We start from the raw sequence: 13079 nt of genomic DNA on the forward strand, positions 1-13079 counted from the left end.
AGTTTATAATTTTACCATAGACACTGAACAATATCTCATAAATTGTAACGTTAAAATGCTACCCGCTACCGAAAACAAGTATCGGATTATAGCAGAACGGCTCTCGAAAAGCTGTTGTTAAATTACAATTTATTGCAGTGTTCCTAAGCCTTTCAGAGGCGTAAATCTTGGTTTTATTATTACACTATTATAGGGTCTTCTAAATCTTATGTTTATGTGTTATGTAACTATATTATATCCAAAATTAGAGATTCGTTATTATGGAACAGAAATCGTTATTATTGAGGAACTATCTCTGCTACTAAGAATAACTTTGCCTGAAAGAGATCACTCATTAGTGATAAGGCCGCCCTCTGTGCTAGTCTAGCTATAAGAAATAAAAGAAATATGTATACTAGCCTAGTAAAGTGTAATACATAAAAAATAAAATAAACCTTTTCATTTATTTCTATTTTTCTACAAAGTTATCTGTTCTCTCGTATTGTCACAGGATTCTTCAGCTTCAATTAAACCAGCAAATACTTCAAATAACACTTTTATTAGTATTCTTCACATAAGTTATATAATATTCACAATTTGTCAACGTGTGACGCGCGTCGCTGCTCCACGCATATTGGCCACATATTGGCGCTCTCTCACCTCCTCTAAGCTTGCAAAGCCCTTCGTCTAGGTACATTATATAGATAAATAATAATAGAACCTAACACTCGTTAGTGTGAAATTCGAGATAAATGGATTCAGAGTATTAATTCCAAACACGATATAAACCAAACTTTTAGGGAATTTCGCTAATCAACTGAGCTTGGCTAAAGTTATAAAACTTTTCCAAGAGAGATTTAGCCGGATTTTATTATTTAAATTGCATATTATTTTCGATCTGTTTTTCAAACTAAGCTTTTTACATAATAAACTGAGAAACTGAGAAATCGTATTTAAGTGCCTTTTGAAATATCCTACAAGTACCAAATATAAAAAAATGCTCTATCTTGCTATTTTTAACACTGATTGTATAGAGATATACCTATCTAAAAACATATATTTTATTCTAGACTAGCTGCTCCCGCAGTTCCACTCCTGTTAGTCTTAGCGTGATGATAGTCTATAGCCTTCCTCGATAAATAGGCTACCTAACACCGAAAGAATTTTTCAAATTGGACTAAAAGTTCCTAAGATTAGCGCGTTCAAACAAACAAACAAACTCTTCAGCTTTATAATATTAGCAATCAATACATCAATGCAGACTTTGCCCGTATCATAAGACTTGTATCCATTCATGTACCACTCAATCAATGATATCAGTTCAACCCGTTCTCATACATTCAATTCTAGTATCTATGGCACAGCAGACAAACAAGACGGTTTTAATTTGTATGTCCGTCTAAATGATTGGTCATTACGTTAAACGATCCAGCCAGACGCTATAATTCTGCTGTCTCCATTGAAAGCACAAATTATAGTTCTGTAAGCAACGACTTCACTATTATGATCGCTTTTATGTGTCTGTAAATGTGTTTACTGTTGCTTCACGTACGAAGAAATCATTTGCGGGTTTATTGGTATCATTAATCTGTATTTAATTATTACTATTTTGATTTTTTTGTTCTTTTCTTTCTTTTTAATTCCTACAAAAATGTCCTCTAATTTTATTTCAAATACGGACCTCTGAATCAAAATGGTATTACCTAAGATAAGATATAAATCCTTCACCGGACTGTTTTTCATTGCAATTTCAATAATTCTTACGCTATTAACTGTAGAAGTTAATTAATCATTTTATGACTAGCGGTCCGCCCCGGCTTCGCCCGTGGTACATTTTTACGTTTTCTCTCCATAAGAACTATCCTCCTACTTCAAGAAATGTAATAAAAAAGAATTAACGAAATCGGTTCAGTTGTTCTCGAGTTATGCGCTTACCAACACATTTTGCGATTCATTTTTATATTATAGATTGCTGTCTTTAGTATCTTCAATCTAATTTATCTTGAGCTGATGATTTGTGGAAGTAATTATACGAACGGGAATTCAAGCTCAATTTAAATTTAGCTAATGGATTAAAGTGGAAGTATCAGATAATTTGTAATGGTAAAATTTAAAACCTCCTTCCGAAAATTCTAACGGACCTTATTCTTGCGTATGATATAGCTATAGGTATGTCGTCCCGGGTCATCTTGATAGGAGAGGAAACGTGTTTAGAAACGAATTCCATCATTTAATTCACTTAAAAACACATAAAAAATTTATCAATTCTCAGATGTTATAATGATTATTTCCTTGAAACAAACAAGATAAATCACAGTCTCACGGTTATAAATGCCATCAACATAACGACTTCGCAGCAGGATGAATTAAATTAGCACACACGTTGCAGGTACGATGTTTATTACCTGCTATTTATTTCACGATTATCGTCATTAATTTCTCAAGGTTACTACTCATTTCTCACGTGTTTTGACCTCTTGGATCTTTATTTAGTAATTTATAGATAAATTGACGAATATTTGGTACCTTAATAATGATTAGATATATATATGCATTATGCATTGCTGTAGAGTAGAGACAGCTAACTCTAAACAATTTCTATTTATTTTTACCTACCTATATGTACAGCCAGTTTTACATTGAATAACTTCTTCACTTCTATCATATATTTATACAATGTATACTTTTAATATCGTATATATGTATTTTAATTACTTTTCGTAATTCAAATCTCGTACACAGTTTGCAACATTAATTCACGCATCCGTTATCTAACTTTGCGTTAATAAACTATATATTTATAATCATTATCACATGTATATTGAATACAGTTTTACATAACATCAGTACGATCACAACAACAGTTACATATACCGTTGATAACAATTACACTGACGCGAACACTGTGTCAGTGTATGACTCGGAATATGGTATTATAGAGCTGACGTAAATGACCTGTGGTTATGATTTATTGAAAATATTCTCTATACAAGTTATTTGTGTGATTATAGCATTATGAGTATCAAGGGATTAGAGTTTTGCATGTAAAACTATTTTTACCTGTATGCTAGAATATAACGTTGTTTTGATTGTCCTTGTACATTGACATTGTATAGGCTCTTAAAATTAACATAAGGATACAGTTGTCATAAAAGTTTGTAATAACTTGCTCTTATTATGTAAGTATGAACGTACTTTCCGAATAAATAATGTGTAAGAATGGGCCTTAAATTGTAACCGAAATAAAAGAAAATATAGAGCCAGGCTAGTGAAGAAAATTAGGTTAACTCTGTATAATTAGTGCTAGGTCTGCATCTCGTCAATGACATAATAGATTCTTGTTATATAAAACTACTATAGATTTTTCTAAAAATAACCAATGTCTATCGTAAGCGCTGAACACGTGTATATTGCCAATCAAGGCCTATTTCTTCAATTAAATACTGCAACTACTGCTTATAATTAGAATTTACTAGAAATCTCACAGATTTATAGTAATACTACTATTTATAAGAGAAGTTCCGTGTCCCCTAGTGGGGTATGGGGCAGATCCAAATCTATTTCACTGATCGATTCTCTTTACGAACAAGTAGATGAATAGCCTTCTGTTTCTACCAGACCAAGATATTTCTTTCCCTAACGGGAATCGAAGCCAGATCCACTCGGTTCTACGTTCAGGCGTTAACCACTTCACCAAGGAGGCGGTCACTACATATTATAATTACTAGAAGTTACATACTTGAACTAATAAAACTATTATTTTTTTCAGAAAGAATCTCGGACAGACGTGCAGTTTCATCTCGCGGCGCTGCGCGGAGACTGCGACAGGCTCAGACAGCTCTTGGATACCGGCAAAGTGCATATTGACTCCAGAGATCGGGTGAGTTCATGTATTATCATCAAAAATCTTATTTAATAAATAAAAACTCCAACTATTTTACAAGTGTTTGTGAAGTAATTTTTTTGAAATTTCCACCGATTCGGAAAATCGTTTCTATAGATAAATTGATAGTGAGATAGAAAAGAAGAGAAAAAATGCAGCATAATTCTTATTTCTTACCATTAAAATAACGTGTAACTAAGTGCTACTCTGTGATAAATGAACGGAAATCGTTAAAAATGGTCTAACCACGTATGACACATAGACGAGTATATTATGAAAGTAGGTACAGGTTTATTCGATAACGCCTTTTATATCAACTTCACTCAAAAAATAACTAGTCCTGCAACATTGCTAAAATCAAATTCGTCGAAAAACAATATAAATCGGAGCGGATAAGTCGAAAGTCACAGGCCCGGTATGTAAATTGAACACGTGTGGCATTCATTAGAGTTTAGACGCTTGCGAAATTTGTATTGAGAATCGCAAGTATATGTAAAGTTTCTGTTTGAAGTGTCGATTTATCCAAATAATTTTTTTTAATATTATTATATGCTTGAAGAATCTGGAAAATTGGAAATGCAAGGTAAAAGCGATAACGTATTATATCTCACGTTGATATAATATACCTACAGCCGACAGGCATCGTATACCTACACTAACAAGACAGTATAGAAAGTAAGGAAGATTTTGTATTTGTCTAGATTATGTCTGTTATGTGAACGTTAAAAAATAAAAAGCTTAATATTTACGAGAGAAAAGAACAATCGACGCACACTCATAAAATATGGCAAGATTCCTCTCAATTTTAAAACCAATTAGCATTCAGGAAGGAACTCTCTGAACTATTTTCAACCACACACAAATATTTTTAGAATCCCGTTGTTTTAAAATGTTCTAGTAACTTCCATTGCAGTGCAACTAAAATAAATATGAAATTTGTTTAATGTTTAGTGCTTTTTACAGCTCTGTAGGTTAACGAGGTAGCGAGTGCTTTATAACGTACTGTGAAGTACTATTAAGCTTTAAAAATAGTCGTTGCGGTTTTGGCAGTGATGTTGAAGTTTTTCTGGAACTTATGACGCAAGAAAGTAATTAAATCAAGAGAAAACGGTTTCTTATTGTAGGTGAAAAGTTTCGTAATGTACCGATAACGTCTTTAATTTGCGAAATGGAGAATGAATAAATTAATGATAACATCGCGCAAATAGAAAATAACAATTAGGTACGCATATTTGAAAAGCATCGTTTACACAAGTTGACAAGTCTCTGCAAATACAAAAGAATTAGAAGTGCTGGTAAAAATAATTTTATTTAACGTGAACGTAATCTCGCATTGTTACAAGACTCTACTAGGTACTTAGGTACATCTTTTAAACATTTATTGTAAAGCAGTAGATTTCGTGCTCCATTTCCTCCTCTAGAGATCGCACGAAGCAAGAATTATAATTATGTGGTACGTAATCTTTAATAATAAAAAAAAACAAAGAAAAAACAATTTTTCTTCATTTCTATTCTTACCGTACTTGACAGTGAAAAATTAAAAAAAATATATCAGCGATTCTCAAGATATCCGCTTCCAATCGCGAATTTATTACGCATTTCAAATTATTGCTAATAGATAAACACCTTTACGTTCATAGAAGTTCATTGACATCATCGTATATGCATCGTATGAATCGCAACACTGTTTAATTAAGTACTCATATTTCACGGTCATAGAAAAATATAATGAAATTTAACGCCACATTTACATTAATCCGTCCGTTTCGTTCATAAATTAATTATAATTTAATGCAAATTTTAATAATAAGCATAAAATAGTAATTAAAGAAATGCAAACTACTATAATTCGTCGTATATGACGATTCCATTTCTGACAAAGCATGGAATCTGCTTTTGTCCAGATGTGACCCAAATAGCACAGGAAGATACATTAAACTCTTTCGGAAAATGAACGCTCGCTCTACATACAGTTCTAACTCATAACACATTGTTTTTGGTTAACAATCACATTAAAAAATCAAACAGCTCCCCACTTTTATTCCCACCATCAATATGGCTAATAAAGTCCAAGACCACCAAATTCTTTATACATAAGCTCGTAAACCAAGACCAATTCAGCATTTTATGCATAACCTTTATAAATTTCATGAGAACCAAAATCTTCAATGTTCCACGACAAACAAAGATTAAGGCATAATAGCCGAATCATCAAAGATTGTTGTGGCCGCTCATGGTTACGTAAGGAGAAAGGTCTACATTATGATGGATCGACTTTTTGTCCCTCCATAATATTTCACCATAACCTTGATAGCAACGTGCGTGACTGATTTCTGTTTTTCTTGCTAATGTTTTGCATATCTCTTCGTATTACTCAGCATGAATTTTGGGCTAATTATCTCGTTATATACCATAATTATGGTTATTTTTGTAGCTATTTATTCGAGATTTATCATCGTAGTTTATCAAAATTTATGGTATTTGCATGTATTAGCGTGGTTGGTTGCCGAAATTTTTCCTTTCCATATTGATCCTATAAAGAAATGTGGCCATGTTTAAACATTAGATTTCCATACCAAAAATTAACTTTATCAGGCTACTTTTAATTTTACTCTATGTCTATCTACCTATTTAAAATTAACGTCTAGTCACTGAATAGAGAAAACAATACATTGAAGACAAGAGATGAAAAATAAGGTAAAAAAAATTCTCTCACACAAGCTCTATGCACTCTAATGATCTGACAAAAAAACAATAGCATAGCAACCACCACATCCTGCACTAGCGATGTTCAGAGAATCCAGAAAAAGCAGTCACGCTGCGTCGCGTCCAGAGATCCCATTTCCATACAAACACGTAACAAGCCGCTCGCTGGAGCGGCGCGAATGTTCATTTCACATTAACTGATTGTGCCGTTGTTTCATCACGCCATCGCTTATTGGATGTGTTCGAGTTAACTTTATGAGTTTCCCGTGATTTATTTATCGATCAACCTGCTTTGGGATATCAAATTCAGTATAACTCGAAAGTATCTAGGTAGATTTCAGTATATTTGTTTGCTTCACAATATGACCTGGTGACAGGAAGTTTTCTAGAATCTAGGGCATCATCTTGTAGCCATTTTCTTTGACGTCAAAGTAATTGCTCAATAAACTTCCCAAACAACTTTTTAAGCGTTTTAATAAGTTTTAACATCACTAAAGAATACAATAAGATACTATGTGATTTTATAGAGCAACTACAGAGTTTCTTGGTTGCTCTTTCCTGTACGTGAAGTAAGGTGGTTTACCTTCCGAAGCGGTGGTAAATAATCAATTATTGTATCCTGAGATTTCAATGAGCTTCTAAAGTCTAGTTAAAAGAAGTTGATTTTGAACATTATGTAATATGTATGTATGTTTGCAGGACGGCACCACGCCGCTGATTCTGTCAGCCGCGATGGGGCACACGGAGTGCGTGCAAGAGCTGCTGACGCAAGGAGCCGACCCCGCGTGTTGCAGGACGGTATGTTACTGCTCATAGCTTTTCTAATTTGTTGTATTCTAGAGAAGTAAAGGTATGAATAGATTGTAGGAGTATCGTGGGATAGTGATGTTGATTATTGATAAGCTTTAGTAATAAGTGCTTAGTTATATTTGGTACCATAGTAGATTTTTTTTTTTTTTTTATTTATTTATTTATTTATTTATTTATTTTTTAATTTACATTGATGCAATCATAAACTCGTTCGAGTTTTTCTGTGCACCATAAGCCCACAAACCGCTACATAAATGTTTTAATACTTATTATTAGTTCTTAATCCTAATGAGGGTACTTAGAAATTTTTTAGTGACGAGCGACATCGGTAATCTTGCTGGCTGTGTAAACATACAGTATGCTCCTTTCGTGAATCTATAATTTTGTATTATTTGTTATTTATATTTAGATAAAATTAGTTATAAGTTCTTAATATTTTAGAGTTATTAGAAGGTTTTTTTTTATAATAGTTTATTTATATTTACTAAAAAGTATTGCTTTAGTTTGAATTTTAGATTTTTGTGAGTTATTGAATTTGGAATCTTTTACTTTCATATTGTCAGCTTTAATAACATAAGTACATATTATAAATCATGATATTTCTGTAAATTTATTAATGCATGGATATAAGAATTGCCAATAGTTACCACATTGACGTCAAGCAACTAAAATAAACAAAATTTGGAATGTACCTACAGCCAATAACTGGCGCAATATTATTAAATAATACATAACTAGATATTCAAAATTGCTTATTGCTAATTTTGTTGTTGTTTTTTAAATGTACCACGCAAGCACGCAAAAAAGTTAAAATTAATGTCCGACTCGATGTTGTGCGTTTCTGCATTTAAAACTACATTAATGAAACTTGCAAAATCATGCAATAGTTTGCTAATGAAATGGCAATGAATGCATATTTGTGTATTCAGTGATAGTATGGAGAGTTGGTTATCATAACATTCTTATAGTGGAAGTTCCAGCTTCCTGAATCTGTGTTCCCCGACGAGTACATTATGGGGGTCTTCAAGCGTAGAGTGAACAGGTACCTTCTAGGGAAGCGCGTTCCATCTTAGACCACATCTCAGCTTAACATCAGGCGAGATTGTGGTCAAGCGCTTCCCTATTCCCAATAAAAAAAAAGTTGAACTAGCTTATTATAAAGTTAACTTTTTAGACTTTAGTCTACTTCTAATGATCCTAGAAATAGCTAGAAATGTTTTGGTCTCATTCAAAATGAAATAAAACCGAAGTCACAAAAGCAAAGATGATGACACGAATCAGACTGCTTCACATTTCACATAAGCGACCTATTTAGCCTTTCACTTTTTATCGCCATGAATAGCACTCACTCCCCTGTTCCAGGTGAATGAGGCTATTCAAGTTCGTTCACACACGCAAAATGTCACTACGATAACAAAAGGCCCTTTGTTTTTGCTATTTTTGCAATGTCGACTACAATAGCTTCCCGATATAGGAGGTTTTAACCCTTCGTTTAAAAATTTATTGTACGAACCACCCTGTTCATCGATTATTTTAATAAAGGCAATTTTTGTGTAGGTATTAAAAAAGACAGTTTTGTAACATTTATGAATTCTGCATTGTTCTATTTGATTTATTAATCTCCGGAGATAAGTGCATGATTGTAAACGCAAACACGGATGCAAGAGTTAGCGGTCTCAACTCAGAAAGGCATGTGACCGAAACATTAGGCGTAACGGATATTCTTTAATGGAAAATCTGTAATAACATTTCTGATGTTGGATTTTATATTTACAGACACGATATATTATGTAGAGGAATAACGTTATTCTTTTAAACAACTGATATTTCGGTATAGTTTTTTGGTTCTAACCTCCAAAAACGTTAGTTGTACTGCAGTTTAAGAATTTGACGTTTTACATATTAAGTTCTAGGGTTTTGCCTGTCCTGCTAGTTATCCATTCTTCTATCCAACTTCAATTTTTTTCTTTCTGTCTTAGCTCTTTACCTGTTCCATTACTATATTGTGTCTAAGATTCCAAATGTCCTTCTCCTTAATGCCTTCCTTACTTTTGGGTGCATAAAGTGTAACATGAGGGTAATTTAAAGCCGTGTGTTGATCAGACAGGAACGACGGCGCTGTTCTTCGCGGCTCAAGGCGGGTTCCTTGACATCGCGAGGTTGCTGCTGGACGCCGGAGCCGCTATAGATGCCCCGTCTGCGGTAAGCACCCACTTTTATTATAATACTAGTGGTCCGCCCCGGCTTCGCCCGTGGTACATATTTCGCAATAAAAGGTAGCCTATGTCCTTTCTCGGGTATCAAAATATCTCCATACTAAATTTCATGCAAATTGGTTCAGTAGTTTAGGCGTGATTGAGTAACAGACAGAGTTACTTTCGCATTTATAATATTAATTTAAGTATGGATTTCAAAGAATACTAACCTAAATTTAACGGGAGATGTGCGAGGTTAAGTAGAAAAAGTAAGAAATTTACATAGCCATGAATTAAGTAGCAAAGTAATAACGTATGGTTAGGTATAAGAGAAATAATATAGGATAGTTTTTTTAGATGTGAATTATTCCAATTTCAGGATGGCGGAACACCCTTATTCGTAGCCTGTCAGTGTGGGCACTTACCTGTCGTCGAAGAGTTGATACATAGAGGAGCTAACGTGAACTCTTGTATGAAGGTGTGTACGCAGTATTTACATTGAGCGATTTATTCTTATGATGATGATGATGATTGTGTACTTGAATTTATTCCTTGTTGAAATATTATTAAAGGTATCATTTTTTTTTCTGACTGTGGAAATGATTATTGAAGGAATTAAATTATACATTTAATTTTCCTGACCAAATTTTAGGCTATCCGTCCATTTTTTTTTTTATGCTATAGGATAGCAACCGAGCAGACGCGTCGCCTGGTGTTAAGCGATACACGCCGCCCATAAGCATCCACTCCGCTAGGAAGTGGATGTGTTGCTATCCTCAAAGGAATTTGGAAGGATTTAGGGAGAAGGGGGCGAGGATGGGAGGGAATGAGGATAGGAAAGGAGAGGATGGGTAGGGGATGGGAAGGGATGTGGGCCTCCGGACTCCTCACTCACCATACGGAACGCGACAGTAAACTGTCACTATGGCGCCGATATTCTGTGAGGGTGTGGTACCTTCCCCGGTGCGAGCGTGGCCCAATTCGTGCCGAAGCATGCTCGACTCCCACTTGAATATCGGGATTAAATTACTGTAAAATAAATAAATATTATGTTTTTAGAAATGTTACATTTTAGCACAACATTCTAACAATGTGTCGTGTGCAAACGATTGTTTGGTCTTCATGTTTTAGTCGATATTCCTTCACAGCACGACAGTATTCACATATTATGTATTTCCATCTACATTGCAGGACAAAGCCACTCCCCTGTTCATAGCGGCACAGAACGGGCACGAGGAGGTCTGCCTCGCGTTGCTGTCAGCAGGAGCAGCTGTGGACTCGGCCCGGTTGGACCGCGCCACGCCGCTGTGGATCGCGGCGCAGTGCGGACACCAGCGGGTCGCGCGGGCACTGCTCGCTGCGGGAGCCGACGCGGACCGACCGCGACAGGTGACTGACGGGGGAGATAGGGCAGGGGAATTTTTGAATTTTTTGCATAGCTTCTATCACGGGCCTTGAGCGCGGGGACCGAATCGAGAACTTCCGTAATGAAAAAACGTCACGGCGGGCTCGGACTCGGTGTGGCTTGAAGGCATAACATGCAATAGCTTTACCGCGGCAGTCCCCGAGTGCCACACGCATTGAGATATACTTATGGAGACGACACCGCCTACATCACTTATGTTCCGCTCAACATACGCCATATGGCGTAACTGCACGCTCATTTTTTATTTGTTTTAAAGTGAAACGCATCAAATACGCCTTTGTGTGTGTCGATATTGCACAAATAATACGGAAAAGTGCAAAGGAATAACTTTCATCGGTAAGTACTTACCTAACTAGATAATAATTTTTAAAACTTAGTTAGAGCAAAAAAATGGCGCACAGATTTTGTTCGTGGTGCCTCCTCCATACGTAGTAATATTATCTCAATAGCTATTGCATAGCTTCTATCTATAGCGGCCTTGAGCGCGGGGACCGAATCGAAAAATTCCGTAACCAAAAAACCTCACGCTCCCCACTCCGACGGGCGGAGCTGTGGCTTGAAGGCATAGCTTGCAATAGCTTTACCGCAGCAGTCCCCGAGTGCCACACGTCGTTTTTTTTATTGCAACCCCGACAATGGAGCAGGCGACCCACTTGATGGTAGGTGATGGTCGCCGCCCATAACAATTCACAGCATTAAAGAACGTAGTGCCGGCTTTAGGTGGAAGAAGGCAATGACGCTAGAATTGAGATAGGGGAGAGGGGACAAGCTGGGTAGAGAGGGGACTTCTGTGTAAATGTAAATAAAAACAGGATAGAGAAAACTGGGGACGACAGGGGACTGACTAATGGAGGGGAGTTATCTCCGTCCTATAAACTGGGTACACAGGGAACTTATGTTTAACTGCAAATAAAGAAAGTAACGAACAATAATGCACAATTCAAATGCTATTTTATCTCATAACATTTGCTATTCTATCGTTGTTTCCATTTATGATAGAATATACACCAATCACCTTCTATCATAGGCCCAATTTTATGTGTAATACAATTGTAGTGATTATGTTAAAGTTACATTGATTCACTACAAAATTTTAACTATTTTTCAATAAAAGTATATCAGATACTAACTACAAAATTATTATATTTCCAGGACGGTGCAACACCTCTATTCAAAGCTGCGCACAAGGGTCATGCAGCGGTCGTACAGGAGCTGCTGAAGTATAAACCTGACTTAGGATTGTTGCCGGTATGTAATTCATTTATTATTCGATTCTTTCAATAATGACACTCATTTAGAAATGCCATCATTTATATGAATTAATTTTTAGTGTGTACATAATATGTATAAATTTTTCGGCGTATAAATAAAAATCGAAAGAGTAGTTTTTAAGTTTATGCGTTAGTGCTACCAAACTTTCCTCATAAGTTTTGATAATTTTCTATATAAATTTGCTTTTGACGCGTGATTTGAACCCGCGTCTTATCGCCGTACCCTTTTTTTATAGTGGGGAAATCTTCCAAAGATACCCACGGCCCCCGGGGAAGGAGCCGTGGGTTATGTCGGATTATCGCCGTACCCTGCTGACACCTAACTTCTCACTCATGATTTCACTTCAGCAATCGAATCTCAATCTTCAACTTAGTTTAAAATGTTTTTAAAAATTTGTTTATTATTTAATAACATTATAGTACATTAAAATAACATTAATAATTATTTATTATCCGCAGAACGGTCAAACAGCCCTGCACGGTGCGGCCATGTTCGGGCAGCTCGCCTGTGTCCGTCTGTTAGCTCGCCGCTCGCCGCACATCCGCAACGCGCACGGACACACGCCATTAGCGGCTGCTGCTGCTGCCGGGAAACGGGATGTAGTCGCTTATCTCGCTAATTTGCACTCGTGATAATAGTAACAAACCTGAAACATAAATTAATAAACACCCCCCCCCCCCCCCCCCAAATCACTAAAAAAGTGCCCACAACACCGCCCCTCACAAACATTTACCACCAAACACACAAACAATCTAACTTAACCACATTACACGACGACAGACACAAATTATCTGACCTTCACATATGT

General features: G+C 35.8%; 1 protein-coding gene across 1 annotated transcript in view; it reads left to right on the forward strand.

Annotated features, from left to right (window-relative positions):
* LOC123691360 (ankyrin repeat domain-containing protein 29) overlaps positions 1-12960 on the forward strand; it is a 36537-nt gene extending 23577 nt beyond the window's left edge. The window contains exons 2-8 of the mRNA XM_045635701.1: positions 3749-3859; positions 7268-7366; positions 9482-9580; positions 9953-10051; positions 10765-10962; positions 12152-12247; positions 12730-12960. Of these exons, the coding sequence (XP_045491657.1) occupies positions 3749-3859; positions 7268-7366; positions 9482-9580; positions 9953-10051; positions 10765-10962; positions 12152-12247; positions 12730-12903 (876 nt within the window). The 3' untranslated portion in view covers positions 12904-12960. The remainder of the gene's footprint in view (positions 1-3748; positions 3860-7267; positions 7367-9481; positions 9581-9952; positions 10052-10764; positions 10963-12151; positions 12248-12729) is intronic.
* Positions 12961-13079: the final 119 nt, after the last annotated feature.

The sequence above is a fragment of the Colias croceus genome, chromosome 4 (genome assembly GCF_905220415.1).
Source record: "Colias croceus chromosome 4, ilColCroc2.1".
Classification (NCBI taxonomy): domain Eukaryota; kingdom Metazoa; phylum Arthropoda; class Insecta; order Lepidoptera; family Pieridae; genus Colias; species Colias croceus.